The sequence below is a fragment of the Miscanthus floridulus genome, chromosome 15, assembly GCF_019320115.1.
Source record: "Miscanthus floridulus cultivar M001 chromosome 15, ASM1932011v1, whole genome shotgun sequence".
NCBI classification, from domain to species: Eukaryota; Viridiplantae; Streptophyta; class Magnoliopsida; order Poales; family Poaceae; genus Miscanthus; species Miscanthus floridulus.
In genome coordinates this window covers 46451233-46468860 of record NC_089594.1, presented here as the reverse complement: position 1 = coordinate 46468860, position 17628 = coordinate 46451233, and the positions used below count along the sequence as shown (strand labels likewise).

Below are 17628 nucleotides of genomic sequence, written 5' to 3'. Positions count from 1 at the left end.
ATCTACCGAATAACGATCCCCACTCCACGGTGCTAACAGTGGGGTGTGAGGCAGAATCACATAGGCCGTGATAACGGGCCATGGAACAGTTTTCGCTAGTCAATAAATCTACTCAAGACACAACATGCTCTAACCGCACACTATGCACGATCAAGATTGATGTAAAACAACCGATAAAACAGTAACTCATCGTTTAATACATAGATTAGATCAGTTTTAGATTAACAAACGATGGGCTAAACAATATATAAGGCCTGATCTAGATCAATCCTAATCGGGCAGAGTGATATTGCTGTAATTTAGATAAATAATGAAAGCAATAAGCAATATCGCTAACTTAATGAATCTACCAAAGACTGTCATTCTAAGGTAGAGCCAATAACTTGACCTTGATCTAGTTCATGCATTGGGGGTCGACCGGATCGATGTAGCCGTACTTGAACTAGGCAAGAATCGATAACTAATTTATACCAGAGTCACAGTGGAGGTCGACCAGATCGATGCAGCCGTACGAATAGAGGTATAAGCCATGACGGTACTTACAACAAGTAGTGGAGGTCGACCGAATCGATGCAGCCAGTACTTGCTGAAGAACTCGCTGAGATCTACTCTACTCCTACTCCTAAGGGGTGGTCGGAGCCAAAAAAGTAAATGAACTTGTATATTGGATTGATTGTTGTCTTTTTATAATAGCTGGGGTTTGATATTTATACCCGGGCCCTATGCATGACTCCTATCTAAGCATGACTCATTACAATTTTTGAACCTAGAGAAAACATTCCTAATTTAAGATAACTTGGACTCTAATCTTTCCCTTTTTGTAGAGTCCAACATGTCTTGTCCTGGCGCCGATCATTACCTTTGTCATTATCCGCTGGCGCTATCTAAAGAAAGCCGATTCCTAGTTTCGCGTTCGAATCAGCTGGTTCTGATCATCCAATTGATTCCTTGATGACATGATCTTGGGAGCTTTCGAGTCTCTATGACCATTCTTCCAAATTTTGGTGTAAACATGAAGTCTAGGCTCCCGAAACGCACTCGTGTGCCTAGGGCCCAAGCTGTTGCTGTGGCTAGCCATTCGAGGCCTGATGTTTATCATTGGAACACGCAAAGGTCCCCTACCTAGGCGCGCCAACTGTTGGTGTTTCGAACAAACACCAACTAGTAAATTTATATTTATTGCGCGTTAGGTCCGGATGGTGTACTAAAGGACACAAGGTTTATATTGGTTCGGGCAAAACATCCCTATGTCCAATTTGCTGCTGCTCGTGTTATTAGTACTGAAAAAGGTTCATAGTAGGGGGTACAAACTGGTCGAGAGAGGGACAGGTCCCAAGTCTCTAATGGAAAGGTCGAAAGGATGCTAAGAGCTCGGTTGCTGCTTGGTTGTGTGTGTGATGTGTGTTGAATTCGATTCCGTTCCCTTAGTGGGGTGCCCTACCCTCCCTTTTATAGACCAAGGGGGAGCAAGGATTACAGATGGGAGAAAGAGAAGAAACCAGAGGTAGAGAAGGTTCTTCGAAGGTGTTGGGTCTTCCTTTTCCTTTGAGTCTGCCCTGCTAATATGGCAGACGGTGCCTGAGGATGGCATGTTTGTTGATCCTGATAGGGCCGTGCTCTGGCCTTGTTCAGCAAGTGGTCACGTCCCATCCTACTCCGGCGGATGGTGCAGCGTACTGGGGTGCCGAGCCGTGATCCTATGGGGAGCTAACAGGGCAGTGACCATACGTCCGTTATTGTAGGTGATGTGAGTTCCCTCCTGGATTGTAGTGGTTGCTGTATGCTTATGTTAGGATCCACGTCCGGGGGCTGATCGCGGCGCCCACAATACTGTAAGACAAAAGTCGACGCCTACAACACTGTTTGGGCTCTGTCATGCCTAAAAAGGCTTAAAGCACCCATCCCGTCATATCCTGATGGTACTTTTCCGCAGGCGTGCAGGGTATGGTCCTTGGTACTGCGGTTAACTTGAGTGTCCTATCTTACCCTATGCTCGTCATTATGGAGGAGTAGGGTGCAGATGTTGGGCAAGGCAGAGCCATCCCTCAGACGTCGGGCGAGGCGGGGCTAGCCCTCAGTCGTCGGGCGAGCCAAAGCCAGCCCTCAGACATCAGGGTGAGGCGGAGCCAACCCTTAGATGTTGGGCGAGGCGGAGCCAGCCCTCAATTGTCGGGCGAGGTAGAGCCAGTCCCTCAGACGTCGGGCGAGGCAGAGCCAGCCCTTAGACGTTGGGTGAGATGGAGCTAGCCCTTAATCGTTGGGAAAGGCAGAGCCCAACCCTCGAGGGTTGAACAAGGCTGAGCCAGCCCTCCGACGTTGAGCGAGACTGAAGCCAGCCCTTAGTTGTTGGGCGAGGCAGAGCCCAACCCTTGGGGGTCGGACAAGGCGGAGCTAGTCTCTGGTCGTCGGGCGAGGCGGAGCCAGCCCTCAGCCAGTCGGGACGAGACGGAGCCTGCCCTCGACGTCGGGCGAGGTAGAGCCTACCCTCAGACGTGATTATGAGATAGGTAGCACTACTCCAAGTGGTGAAGCAAATGAAGATCAATGACTTGATGATGGATACCATGGTGATGATCAAGTGCTTGGACTTGGAAAAGAAGTAAGAAAAAACAAAAACTCAAGCCAAAGGTGAAATTGCTAGGAGGTTTTTGGTTTAGTGATCGAGACACTTAGAGAGTATGATCACATTTAGGATCGATAGCCGTACTATTAAGAGGGGTGAAACTCGTATCGAAATGTGGTTATCAAAGTGTCACTAGATGCTCTAACTCATTGCATATGCATTTAGGATCTAGTGGAAAGCCAACACCCTTGAAAATGTTTGTGAAAATATGCTAACACACATGCACAAAGGTGATACACATTGTGTTTAGCACTTAGGAGCAAGGGTTCGAAACTTCACCGGTGGAATGTCCAGACAGTCCGACTATGCCACCGGTGCCCAATAAAGAAAATACAGGGTTTCACAGAGTGCACCGGACGCTATCCTCGTGTGTCCGGTGGCTAAACCTAGGCATTGGTCAGTCAACAGAGACTGACCGAACTCTGAGTGAGTCCGGTCATGTGTGATCGGACTCTAGAGAGCAGCGTCCGGTCAATTATAAAAGAAAGTGGTACTCTCGGCCTGTGACCAGACGCAGGCGGCCAGTTTCTGGCTAAACACTGTTCAGCGTCCGGTCCTACTGATGTTGCGGCGCACAGAGAAGAGGGTAAGTGATCGAACATTGGGCGAGTCTGGTCGGGCATGATCGGACGCGTCCGGTCATGACTAGAACCTTACTGGAAGTGACCAGACACTGGGGTCCTGTGTCCGGTCCTACACTATAGAGCGTTCGATCATAACTTAAGTGCACTGATGACCATTGAGATCGGGCGATCATCATTTGAAGTAGGGGGCCATGTGACGTGCATCGCGTGGGGTCCTGTGTGCGGTCAATCTGACCGGCACGTCCAGTCACCCTGATTTTCCAGTGAACAGAGAGCCAACGGCTCTATTCGTGGGGCTCTCTATTTAAGCCTCATGGTTGGCTCAAGCTTACTCTCTTAGCCATTTACATTGACGTAGCAACCTTGTCAGCTTAGCCAAAGCCCTTCCACTCATCTCTATCATTGATTCATCATCTTTGTGAGATTAAGAGTGAATCCAAGTGCATTGCTTGAGTGTTTGCATCTAGAGGCATTGCTTGAGTGTTTGCATTGTAGCATTTCGTTTGTATTTGGTAATAATTGTCCAATCGTTGACTAATTAGGCTCAAAACATTCGTCTCGCAAAGTACAACCAAACTGTGCAATTAGTTTTTGATTTCGTCAACATTTAGTACTCCATGCATATACCATAAGTTTGATGTGACGACGAATCTTCTTTTTGTATAGTACCAAAGTTTGGATTTTGGGTATCTAAACACCCCCTGGCATGTACGGGCTGCTGCACTTGCCGCCTAGCCATCGACAGCTTGAGTTCGATCAGAAAATTACTAGGAGCGCAGCCAATCAGAGAACAGAAAGAGATCACAAGCAAGAGAGTGGGCACCGGACAGCTCTCAAAGGGGCACCGCCTGCTGCAGTGCGGTGCACCGTCGTACATCCGTCCGGTGTACACGGCACCCACCGGTGCCCTAGCGAGCAAAACGAGAGGGAAGAGAGAGCACGCACAGCACCAAGAAAGAGCGCACAGCACAGCACAGCACAGCACAGGCGACGGGATTTCGGGACAAGGGACTAGCACCGCTCAGGTGAGCACGCACGGCGCAGAGCGCTCGGCGCTGGTGGCGCTGCTCCTGAACCCCATCCACGAACGAGGAAGAAACAAAGTGCCTGAGCGCTACGAACAGAGAAGGGAAAAGCTAGAAAATTCGATGAAATCCGACTCAAACCAACAGGATTCGTTCCCAAATCTTGCAGAGATGAAATTCAAGTAGGAACCAACCAATCCCCAAAAAATCATCTCCTGAAATTGATTCAAACTCTGAGGCTGTAAGATTTGGAGTAAGAACGGGAGAAGAAAATTGATGAACAGAGAGCTGCACAAACCAAAACGTGAAAAGCAAAATCAGACACCATTAGGCTGTTCGGTTGGCTGGTTCGTATCGTTGCTGGTTCGTGAAGAAGTACTGCTGGCTGGTTTGTGTAAGAGAAAAATACTGTTCCGACTAAAAATTTACGATCGTTTACGACAAGCCACAGCCAAACGAACAAGCTGATTTCAAATCCCGGAGGACACGATGAGGTTAGGGCCTCACTTCCCAACTCGAATTTCTCAGTTGCTTCCTCTAGACCAAACTCTAGGAAGGGGAACTAAATGAGGAAAAAAATGTTCAAGAGATGGGACTTAGTGGAGGTAGCCTCATCTTATTTATAAGCCAATTACATAATTTCACTAGAACCCCTATATATTTTAGGGTGAACCACCTAGCCTACAGGCAATATGGTCCAATCCGATGTAGTACTTATCCGACGGACACCGCGCTCTTCATGAGATAGCTTCGCCTCGACACGAACTCCTCGATGCCGCCACGTGCCGTCCGTTCCTCCTCGGAACCTCCGTCCGGGTTTTGAAGCCCAAACCCGTGAAACCGGCCACCGATGGTTTTGAGGCCCGAACCACCAAACCGCTCGCGAGTAACGTACTCCATACGCGTCCCCCGCCACTCGACACGTGTCACCGCCATCCTCGACCGGTCGCCCACCAAGTCCTCCTGAGCCCCGCTTGACTTGCACGTCCGCTGTTTTGACTTGGTCAACACGGTCACACATGTACACTTGCGCTTGTCGATGTCCCTAGATGTCAACCACCGTGGCTGGTCACTCGGCCTCCTGGTCCCTCAGTCCAAGCCTCACGACCGTCCTTCACCGCTCTCAGTCCATCGGTACGGCATGTCTCTACTTGACCTTCACCTTGCCATCGACACCGCCTCCGAGCTCCACACCTACACAACACAAGCCAAGAGACATGTCGTACAACCCAACTCACACCATGGTTATCTCACAAACTCAATCTAGGTCTTGGATCACGTTGACAACGACTCATCACAAAACAAACTACAAATGCACATATCAACCATGTGCTCGCACCCACTTCCATCTAAGACTGTCTCCAATAAGGAGACCCAAATCCAAAATGGGTAGTGAGAGACTCAAAATCAGCCTTCAACACAGTACCTATACGGGAGACCTATTTTGGGTTACCTGAGAGACACAACCAAAATATAGGTATCCTCTCTCCTGGAAACCCATTTGCAGAAATGATTCTCTTTTGAGTCTTGTTGTTGGAGAAGATGCCGAATAGGTATTGAACCTTTTGCCTGTAACGCTACCCAAAATACGAATGGGTCTTGTATTTTAGGTGGTGCTATTGGAGATAGCCTAATGGCTCAGATTATGTAGAGCCATCACCCGTCATTATTTATATAGTTGCTTCACGTTCTTGCGTCTGTCTCCACACCTGTGCATCTCTCCTTCCCAGACGTCTCCAGCAAAGAGCACCCTTTCCGACGGACGTGAATGGCCGTCGCCTTCTCCCCCAGCAGCACTGTAACGGCCGGTGCTCTGCGCGGCGGAGCTAGCCTGCTAGGCAGCTGCTTCCTCGTCCTGCGGTCGCGTGGCGCGGGGAGGCTGCAGTCGGCAGTGACAACGAGGAGTAGTAGGACGTGGTGCGCTGTCATCGTCGGGTCCACCGCGGTGCCCGAGGCCTCCGCAGAGGAAGGCCGCCACGGGCGGAGGTCGTCGGAGCAGCTGGCCTTGCCGCCTGAGCTGGTGGACGAGCTGGTGGAAGAGGCTCTCGTGTGGTGCTCGCAGCACGGCCTCATCGTCGGCGACAAGAACCACCCGGTGAAGTCACATTATTAATTTATTATATACCGCATATGCGTGCAGACATGCTATATGTTCTTGTTTATTTGATCATTCCTTTTTTTTCTATAGAAAAGATTTATTCCGGAGTCTTTACCCGAAGATGTCGCCTCTTTTATTAGGAACCAAACAAATGTCACTAATGTCTATTGCCCACCCAGATATGATAATTTCAATATCTCTTCATAATTAAAGGAGAGTTCGAGGCATCATTTGTTTTACAATAATCATATATCATAGAGTTCCCACATGACACTTTATATTTTTAGGGCAGGCGGCGTACTCATGTATTAAGGTCACGAGGCGACCTTCATCACATGAATTCATGTCATTAATGTCTATCATAAATCCAACCATCAGACTCAACTATATAAGAAGTACATTCTTCACATGATTAAGGGAAAGTTTTATGCCTCATTTTTTGGCCAAAAATCAGTCATAAAATTTGTTAGATAACTTATATTTGAAGACAAAAGGAGAATTCCCTCCGTTCCAAATTACAAGGCGCTTTGACTTTTTTTATTCATCTATTTTCCTATGTATTTAGACATATTATTTATCTAGATGTATAGCAAAATAGATGTATCCAAAAAACCAAAACGACTTATAATTGGAACGGAGAGAGTACATAACTTCTAATAAACCGATGACAATTCACACAGTTTCGAGAAGAAAATTAAGGATGCCAATTTGTGACAATTTTACTTTCGGAGACTTGTTTGGCCCTTTGCCATGAAACAAAACGTTATTAAAAGTTGAATTATTGGCTAACGCTGTGCCACATACTGAGGTAGACCAATAATTTCATATCTCTATGGTCATAATCAACTTGAGTTTGGGAGACAAAACATCGTTGTCACGAGATTTGCTTTCGCGTGTATTTTATTGTTTTAGACCCATTGAGATGATGTTTGTACGTATTTGATTGTTCTCCCCCTCCACCAACACCACCCCACCCCACCACACCACCGTAAAAAAATTGGCCGCACTTTGTTTATAAAAAAATTTAAAAAATTGGCCACAACTTTGGTTATAAAAAAATCAATTTTTTTTCTAAACTGGTGTATCGTGCTTCAATTATAAGTCATTTTGGTTTTTTGATACATCTATTTTGCTATACATCTAGATAAATAATATGTATCTACCCGACAGAACCAAAACACTAATGCGATCCATATCCGGCAGGCAAATAATCACCGCATCTCATGCGATCCATATCCGGCAGGCAAATAATCACCGTATGGAGACACTGGAAAGCAATTAAATAAAATAGAATAAAACTCACGGAATCACCGGCAGGCAAATAATCATCGCATGGAGACACTGGAAGGCAAATGAATAAAATGGAATAAAACGGAAAGAGAATTATGGGAAGAGAAAGAAATTTATTGGAATATCACCATGCAATGATCATGATCCAAATCTCGTTCGTCGTCCTTCGCGTTGTGTGTTGATAACAAATACTTTTTTCCCAAAAAATGAATTATTGTCATGCCTCGTGCGGGTTAGGATATTTTAAGTCCGAGTATACATGTTTTGGCAAGGTAGAGCATGGATAAATTCAATTCGATGCCTAGCAATAAATTTTAAGCCTTTGAGGCAAGATTCATTACGATAATGAATGTATTTCTAGACATTATCATGGTATAATACACATGAAAATTGAATTGATATATTCTTGATTTTGACTTGGCTAACAAACATATCATTCAATTTATGTTGCACCCGTTGCAACGCACGGACACTCATCTAGTTTATTTAAAAATTACCCAACAATGGGTCTTTATGTCCATCCATTTCTTGGTTCCTTTTACATTGTTTTTTCCACTTATGAACTTGTACCACATGTACGCACTGGCAAGCACGAATAATATCCCAGAGTCAATTCCAAACTATCATCAGAAAAAAGAAGTATTCACCGTGTAATCCGCAGGGTCAAGAATGAGCGTCTTTCCATCTTTAGCTCAAATCATTATATAAATCTAGTGCTTGCTGCACGAATATAATGAATACATGTGTTAATGCTAGAAGTATGTCATTTGAACTTTAATTATGCGGACAAGGTAAAGGTAGACAAACATAATATTGTACGGGACTATTATGCTTTGCATATCTTGAAATTGAATCAATGCATTTCCTATGTACGTCACCACTTCAACGTCAGAGTTGTTTTCCCATGTAGGTCACCACTTCAAGGTCGACTAGTTGTTTTTGCATGTCATTTTTAATCTCAACAGTATAGGATGCATTGATTCCTACATGCATGGATCTTTTAGACACCCATAGTCGGCTGACTGATATGCTCCTTCGCATGTGATAAGTATTAATAGGCACTTTGTTGTCCTTCGTAACCTGTTTGCTTGAACTACATCAACAGTACTTTTCAATGAATGAACAATATTTTTCTCTCACAATAAATCAGCATAAGTATCAGCATAAGCCAAATTTCAGCGAAACGAACAAGGAAAGCTAGCATCAAACCAATGTATCGTGCTTTCAACATCAACAACTAAAGAACAAATTACAATATCGTGGTATAGCCCTTAGGCTCTTCATACAAAGGCCCTTATTTGGCAACGAATATTGAGGGCTTCGAATAATACTGCAACAATGCCACGAACAATTCCACATGTTTGTTATCTTCAACATGGTAGCCATCGTCTCTTCATCACCACCTTCGTCATCAAAGAAATCATCAGCCTCATTTGGCATAACATGATCCGTTGTGGGTAAGTGTTGTCTCTCAGAAGCCATATTTGAGTTGTCCGTAGGCGTATTTGGTCCCTATGCATCCATATTTGGTCCATGGACATCAGTGGTGTCTATGTTGCCAACTGCATAAGACATGGAACTACCCTCTCAATGTTTAGTCCAAATCATGTAACCCTCAGCAAACAATATATGTGCTTCGTCATCTCTCAGCACGCATGTCTCTTCATGGCATCAATGAACCTATAAACCTCCAACCGGTATGATAGATCAAGTCTTGATAAATTGTACATCCATGACCTTTCCATCTTGAACTAAACACTTAATCTATTTTTTCTTAGAAATATGCTTGTCTGTTTGTTATTTTAATCATTCGAATAAACATTACAATCGTTAACACATAATTTATCAAATAGGTTCAAATAATTAATTAATCTATTAAAAAACAAATTTATCATATAGATCTAAATCATGAAAATCTAGATCTAGATCTAGAGATTGCTAAATCATATGTTTGAAGGAATATATTTCCTATAAATATGCGCTTGACCATCAAATATTGTATGCCGCCACGGGGCCTTCCCTGGATGAGCCTTTCTCCAGGCTTTCTTGATATGCAAGGATCTTTCGCCTGCCCTGAGGAGCTGACGTGCGGGCCCGGAGCCCCCGACTACGCGGGCTTGGGGAAGTTCGTTGTCCTAATGTATCACGCCCCAGCATGACCTGCCGAGGGAGTGGCCGACAGTGCCTCGCGGCTATGGAACGGGATGGGGTGTAGTGCTTCTGCGTCTATCAAGCTCTGAGGACTTGACAGATTCTGGAGCTGGCTTGTGGTCTTGGCTCGGGGCATTTGTTGGCCCCAAGCCAAGGCTAAGATGGTCACCAGGGCTGAGGAGAGGCCGGGGCTCTCGTTCGCTCGGGAATCCCCACATTCTGGTCGAGCCCCCGAGCCTCGAGTGATGATAGCTCTTGCCTTCTCAGGCTTGCCTCCTTGATATCGGAGGCCTCCTTGACAGAGGGACATCTACAGGCTGCCAAGCTTTCCTTTTTGCCAGACGATGCACGTAAGTGCACCCAATGGGTATAGCCCCCAAGCCCCCAGCTGATTCAAAGAGTCAGCCAAGGTGTTAGCCAGATTGTCATGTCCTCAACTAAGGAACTTAACATACCCCTACATTAAACTCTCGTCAACACCCACTCTACAATAGGGGAAACCAATGGTTTAGTGTCGGATGATACTGCCTATCTAATTGGATTACTGAGACAACTCTATAAATAGAAAGAGAAGCAAATGCCCCATACCACACAAACATTGGTGATACACACAACATTCACTATCACTAGTACGGAAATGATGTTTACTAATGGTAAAAAATAATCTGCAGGGCCGGTTCAGAAAACCACTGCTTTGCCATCGATGTAAAGATAGAGCGCTTTTAACGTTGGCCTACAGCTATTAGCTCAAGATCATAATCTGAACTATGCAAGACACAATTAATAGTGTTGATGGTGCAATCAGGACATCTAGTGACCAAAAGGAATGTTAATGTTACATTTAACAAGAAAAGAAGGATATAGGGATGAATAGTATAGAAGATATAAGAGTATCTTCAATAGTTTGGTACACCCACTCTCGTTCTTATTTTTTGGCATGATACCAAAAAACATCAATCCAATAACGTCCTAACTATCAATCTATCGGCCAAAAACAGAGGCATCATGCACGTGCAATGATAGGTAGATGATCGTGCAATAATAGGTAGATGATCGATGCTCCCTAGCTATCTGTGTTGGCGCCCTGGTGCTGTTCTTTTTTTCTTGGTGCTCCCTGTTGTTCCTGACTACTACTGTCGTTTTCATCTGGAGGTTCACTGAAATTGGATCTCTTCGGACACTATTTTCAAATATGAAAATACTGATAGATAGATCTAGCAATGGAGATATCAGTTTGGATATTGAGTGTAAGTTATGGTGCTAGATGGATGGCTACAACCTGACTATTTTCATGTATGAGGATACTGGGAGGTAGAGAGGGCAATTAAGATTCCCATTTGAAGGTTCTATATATTAGCTAAGATGGTAGAATAAAGGGGCGACTTATTTAGTACATGGTCGGCGGCTTGGTACACACTGGAGATGATGTCCTATATATTTTTTGGAATAAATAAAAGAGAATTGTTGATGGAGTGTATTTTTCTTTTTTGGTGATTACACAGTACAACTCAGACACAACGCACGTACACTCATCCCTATGAACGCACGCACGCATACCCTACCCCCTATGAATATCTTCGATGACTGGGCCGGTAAATCCTAGAGGATATCTAAAGAATTGAGTCCTAAAAATCTAGTTTGGAACATTTCAGTTGGATACAATTTTATCATTGTGATCATGGCAAATTGTATTGATTATCGACAAACCATTTGTTGCAGAGATCTGGAAAAGCACCCGGTGTTGGTCTACTACACGCTCCATTTTCTCTTTTGCCAATGTCATTTCCAAAATTTTATTGGGATCAGGCGCTTGAGTTGGCTCCACTTTTCAACGAGCTTGTTGATCGTGTGAGCTTGGATGGGGAGTTCTTGCAACAGACTTTGGCAAGGTTATTCTCTTATGGACTTAAATGATTAATCCCAACAATAGAAAATCTGCATAAAATGATTTATCTGAAACGTCAAATAATTCAGTAATGATGAATGAAACTTCCAAAAATTTTGAATTGGATATAGGTTCAGTGCCAAATCAAAACAATTGGTTACTTTTACCTGTCACTACTACATGTTTTTAGGTGTCAATGAAGTGCATTTTTTAGGAGAACAATGTAATCATAAAGTAGTCAAGATTTAATAACCTAGCATGCATGCTTTGTTTCAAGCGCTTGTAAACTCTGAAAGTTATCTAAAAGCCACCCTTCTCCAAAAAAAAAAGCCTCGAGACTGTTCTTTTGAAGATAGCAACTCTTCCAGTGCTACTCTGATTACTTGGAACTCACAATTCTTTCAGGACCAAAGAGGTCGATTTGTTCACTAAAAGGCTTTTAGATATTCACTCGGAGATGATGGAACTGAAGAAGGAAGAGGTAAACATGGCCTTTTTCAGTTGCATTCATAAATTAACAGAAATTAATAATGTCGCATTCTTGCTAACTTAACAAATGGTTAATTATGTATAAATCTTTCAGGAAATACGTTTAGGTCTTACCAGGTCAGACTACATGGTAGATGGAGAAACTGGCTTGCTTCTTCAAGTGGAGCTCAACACCATTTCTACATCTTCCAATGGGCTTGCTTGTGGTGTATCAGAGCTTCACAGGTCTAATAAGAGAAGAACATCAAATTCTATTGAATTACAGTCATGCATGTTTGGAATGACACAACATAATAAGTGCAAATTTTTCACTGATATAATGGAATGTGTCACGTCAAAGTCACAGCGATTTCCCCACTGTAAGCACATAGTACATCATGGTTTGTTTGTCATCCTGGCTACAACCTTATGAAAGTCAACATAGTTATTCATTGATTTCACATTCAGGCATACGGGAGTGAAAATATTCACTTGGATTAGAACTTTAAAAGTCTGCACATTACCATTCACCAGAGTTTTATTTGATTGTGATTTTAATTTAGTAGAAAGGTTTTGCCTTCTATTTTCTCATCATTTCCCTATTGCCAAAAGATAACTTGAATAGTAATGTGCAATGTGCAGAAACCTGGTTAGGATGCACGAGAGGGAACTTGGTTTGGATCAAGCAAGTGTCCTTGGAAACACAGCTATCACCCAGCATGCTGGAGCGTTAGCTAGAGCATGGGCTCAGTACAACAATACAAGGTTGCTATGACATGATGCAAAATTTCGTGTTCAAAACACTTTGTTATGAAGTCTTTAAGTCTTATAACTAACTAAAGTTTCTGTTATCAGTGCAGTAGTTCTGGTGGTTGTTCAACAAGAAGAGAGATATATGTATGACCAGTATTGGATCACTGTTGCCCTGAAAGAAAGATATCCTTCAAATATAACCAAACATAACTTTCTTTGAGGATCTAATTTGATATGGAAAATTTAATAGCATTCAAACCTTTATAAACCCTGTATCTGAATCTAATACATATACACCAAGCAGTTAAATAAAAATCTCTCTCTTAACTCTGTTTCACACGTATGGGGTGAGAACTATCCGCAAAACTCTTGCGGCAATAGAAGCAGAAGGGAACCTCCGTCCTGATGGAACACTAGTCATGTAAGTACGTTCCCTTTGTCTTCATGAAAATTTATATGGAATGTAAGATTGGATGTATGAAGTGACCTTCTTGATCGGCGGGCGTGCCTAGAATACGCTGGAACGTACTCTAAGTATTTTGCACATGCAAATAAAGCAGGGGAAACCTATTTTCCAAAAAAAAAAGTGACCATCTCAACTTTTTCCATGTAGAAATGGGTGCCCGGTTGCTGTTGTCTACTTTAGAGCAGGTTACTCACCGATCGATTACCCTTCAGAAGAAGTACGTTTTCTAATCATTTCGATATATGAACTATATCACCTTTACCTTCTGTTGGCTAAAATAGTTGCCTTGGAATGCTGTTATCACAATGCGAAAAATAAACTGTAATTGAGGTTATTGTGGTTCACAAAAGTATCACTCGATATGTAGGAATGGAGAGCAAGAACTTTAATTGAGCGTTCTTCTGCAATAAAGTGCCCTTCAATATCATATCATCTTGTTGGGACAAAAAAGATTCAACAGGAACTGGCAAAGGAATACGTGCTTGAGAGGTAAGTTGTTTTTCTCTTTGCAGATGAACAAAGAGATGAAACGGAATAAAAAAAATATTCCTTCAATGAGAGATAATCCTTTATATTTCTGTAATTATCAGCTATCAAAACAATATGTAGCAGCTATTCATTATGCCCGTCTAAGATTTCAGTCTTCATACAACAGTACTTCTTTTCCTCTTATCATCATGCACTTCTTACCAGGTTCTTTGACAACAAAGGTGACATAAAAAAAGTACGGCAATGCTTCGCAGGACTCTGGAACTTGGAAAATGATAGTATAGTAATGTCTGCTATTGAATCTCCAGAGTTGTTTGTCCTTAAACCCCAAAGGGAGGGTGGAGGTATGGCCTCTGTCTGAAATGTGTAGTAGTCAAATTATTTCTGCATTCATCATTGAATAGGTATGTGTAATGCCATGCACAGGGAATAATATTTATGGTGATAATCTCCATGAAACATTGGTTCGTCTGCGAAAGGATGGAGGAAATGAGCTTGCAGCATTCATCCTAATGCAAAGGATATTTCCACCAGCATCACCCTGCTATCTTGTTCGCGAGGGTACATGTGCCAAGGAAAACGCAGTTTCTGAATTTGGGGTTTTTGGAGCCTATCTGCGGTAACAAAATCATAAACAAACCACTCTAGTAGTTCATATAGTTGCATTGTCCAGTGAGAGTTTTATGGCTGAATGTAGGAACAAAGACAAGGTAATCATAAATGACCAGTGTGGTTATTTGATGAGAACAAAGGCAGCTACACTAAATGAAGGTGGTGTGGTTTCTGGATATGCTTTTTTGAACAGCATCTTCTTGACATGAGGAGGTAATAGATGGCTTCATTTAATGTTTAAGTTGTTTACTTTTAGGAAAGGAAATATGCTAACACCATACAAACTTTTTATACAAGGAAAGCCTAAAAGTTTAATTTAGTTGCCATAGCATAGAGATCTAAAACGTGAGCATTATGCATAGAAAATTAAATCCCTTTTACCTATGACATGACATGTTTAATTTTTCTTTTGTATATCATTTAAGTTCTAGATGCATAATAATGCTCAAATTTTCTAGTTCCTTATCTATTACAATTGGACTAAACAAGCATATAGAAAATGCTCACATCTATTACTATAAAGTTTTATTATTAATCTGACTCTACTTAATGCATTCTAACAGCTTTATTTAGTTATAAACTGCAGATTGACATGCAGCTCCCCTTCGTCGTTCGATAAATTGTATAGTGTTAGAATTGGTCAATTGGAGACAGATGTTACTTGAGAAAACTGCTAGTGGAAGTTCAGCTTTTGCGACTCTGCATTTGGTGAAATGCCTAAATCTGTATGGGACAGGAGATGAATACGCACCCTGTGTATTCTGACCGCAATAAAAGCATTTTTAAAAGAATGTCTGTAAAACCAATGCACTACAAAATAAATGGTTGATGATTTTTTTGAGATAAACAGATCAAGCTCTTGAAGGAAACTTTGTTAGTAGCATATGGACCAAAACTTTGTTGCATTTGCCACCAGACAGTAAACATACCTCAAAATGGTTTATGTTGAACAATTTAACAACAATCGTGTCTTCTTGTTCCTTTTCTCCGTGGCCAATCCCATTGTACCGTTACCCAAGACCGCCGCTCACAACCTGACTTTGAAACGACTTCTGAAAATAGATACTTGATTACGATAGGACTACATATAGGTCACAGGAGTTTAGAGTATCTAGTACAAGATCGCCGGACTTGCCTGTATCGAGCTGCACCTCGCAGCCAGGAGCCCAGGACCCTAAGGCCAAGTAGTTCCAGCCTATACCCTCCCACAGATGAACACGAGTTCAAGAAGGCGCATGCAGGCACTGTGTTATGCCTTCTCGCCTTCGGAGACACTTTGGGCCATGCAACTGAGCATTAGGCTTCCCAATGTGCTTGGGGGTAATTGGGCTTGGTATGTCTTGGACCACCTCTTCAATTCTAGAGCCATCAGTTGATGTTGGTGCTTCCATTGTCGCCATCTTGTCCTTGATGCCAGTAGTACTGGAGGTTGGGAGGAAGGTGTTGTAACATGGTGATGGCTCAGGGGTTTCCAATTCCATTTGCACATATGTTGGACACATATTCGAGTTGGCACATTTGAAAAAGGGGTCGAAATGGAGCTGAACACAGACTCTAGTGGGGCATCAGATTGTTTCGATGGGTCCACTCAGGGACCATCAAAATACAAGCTATGTAGTGAGGTTTCTAATAGTGCCTAGGATTAGGCATCAGATTGCTAGGAAACCATCGAAATATGTGTTAGCTGTACCAGAGAGAGAGTGCGTAGTCGTAGGTCATCGGATTGTTCTAATGCACGGCATAGGAACATTCCGATGGCGAAGTTTCATTTCTAGAACTCTCTGCATAACCATCAGATTGAGAAGGCATTCATCCTATGGTTGACTGTAGCGCGGCATCGGAGTATACTCTACCCTAGCCATTGAACGAGCCCAATGGCTAGTTTCCTTAGTGGGCGCTCGTGAAGCCATTAGATTGATCTATGAGTCCTCAAAAGGAAGCATCGGATTATAAGCTACCACACCATTTTGCCATAGCCCATAATCAGATGGCAAGCTCTAGTGGGCATCGGAACAATATAATGCCTATGCAGAGTGCCTAGTCTGCAGGCCCAATGGCGAGTTGCTTGGAGGGGCTTATAAATAGGTCTTGGCCAGCTCTTGGTGACATCTCTTGGCATTCTAAGCAAAACAACACACTTGTGTTCATCCAAAAACATCTTTCACTCACCTCTTGACTTGTGCTTCGTCCAAATTGAGATTGGGAGAGATCTAGTGCATTTGATTTGGAGTTTTGCATATGGTGGCACTAGTTCTTCTATTGGGCTGCGGATTTCTTGTTACTCTTGTGGTTGCCGCCACCTAGATGGCTTGGAGCAGCTATGGTCATTGAGGAAGAGTTTGTGATTGTTCTTCGCCTCCGACCAATGATACTGTGAGAGGTTTTGATCCCACCTTGAAGAGTGCAAAGTGATACTCTAGTGAAATGCTCGTGGCTAGTTGGAGTGGACCATTTGATTAATTCTTGTGGCACCCAAATTGTGGGTCTAGCTTGTCATGCTAGTTAGCACATGAATCATCACTTGGGGACTCACCACAACGAGGACATAGGCTGCAAATAAGCAACTGAACCTCATGGATAAATCTTGTGTCTATCACTTGCCCTCGTTGGTTTGCTCTCTACACACTTGTTCATTACTTTCCTTTACTTGATAGTGTGTGGTGATTGTTTGTGTTGCAAGCTAGAGTAGCTAGGTTGAGGTTGTAGTTTAAAAACTAACTAGTTTTTAGTTGCTCTCTTTTAGTAGCTCTCTAGTGTGGCTTGTGTGGTGTTGTGCTCTAGTTTAGAACCCAAAGCTATTAGAATTGTGTAGAGGCTTGCTTTGGTGTTAGTAGGGCTAGAGCAAGTTGTGGATTTTAGGATCTCTTGTTATAATAATCACTTTACTCTAGTGTTGTGTTTTTTTATAAAAATTTTATAGGCTATTCACCTCCCCCTATAGCCATCTAGATCCTATCAGTGGGTTATAGATTCTTAATCATAAAATTTGGAGTACCTGACATGTGTGTCGATGCAAACATGGTGTCTAGGGATGCTACATTCTTTGAGAATGAATTTCTTATGAAAGGTGATGAACTTGGCACATCGAGTCAAGAACCTGTAGGTTCCAATGTTCCATTTGTGCCAATAAAACACATTGAGTAAACATCCATGGAAAATCCTGAGGGGGATAATAATGTATCAC

The 17628-nt window shown here is 42.9% G+C and overlaps 1 protein-coding gene across 2 annotated transcripts; it reads left to right on the top strand.

Annotated features, from left to right (window-relative positions):
- Nucleotides 1–5886: 5886 nt before the first annotated feature.
- Nucleotides 5887–17287, top strand: LOC136508288 (glutathione synthetase, chloroplastic-like). 2 transcript variants are annotated; one of them, XM_066502943.1, is made up of 13 exons: nt 5887–6327; nt 11491–11660; nt 12062–12137; nt 12240–12370; nt 12767–12889; nt 12980–13060; nt 13218–13298; nt 13491–13560; nt 13711–13832; nt 14037–14176; nt 14259–14451; nt 14530–14657; nt 15031–17287. In XM_066502943.1, the coding sequence occupies exons 1-12, from the start codon at nt 6001–6003 to the stop codon at nt 14651–14653; spliced, it is 1638 nt and encodes a 545-aa protein (XP_066359040.1). In that variant the 5' UTR covers nt 5887–6000; the 3' UTR covers nt 14654–14657; nt 15031–17287. The 2 variants fall into 2 exon arrangements, with proteins under 2 accessions (XP_066359040.1, XP_066359039.1); XM_066502942.1 differs by having other exon boundaries at nt 15018–17287.
- Nucleotides 17288–17628: the final 341 nt, after the last annotated feature.

Bases quoted from the DNA above. Each gene is read 5' to 3' on its own strand.
- LOC136508288 (XM_066502943.1), top strand. From the start codon at position 6,001: ATGGCCGTCGCCTTCTCCCCCAGCAGCACTGTAACGGCCGGTGCTCTG. The intron at 6,328-11,490 runs GTGAAGTCACAT...CATTTGTTGCAG, and splicing joins TCGGCGACAAGAACCACCCG to AGATCTGGAAAAGCACCCGG. The intron at 14,177-14,258 runs GTATGGCCTCTG...TGCCATGCACAG, and splicing joins ACCCCAAAGGGAGGGTGGAG to GGAATAATATTTATGGTGAT.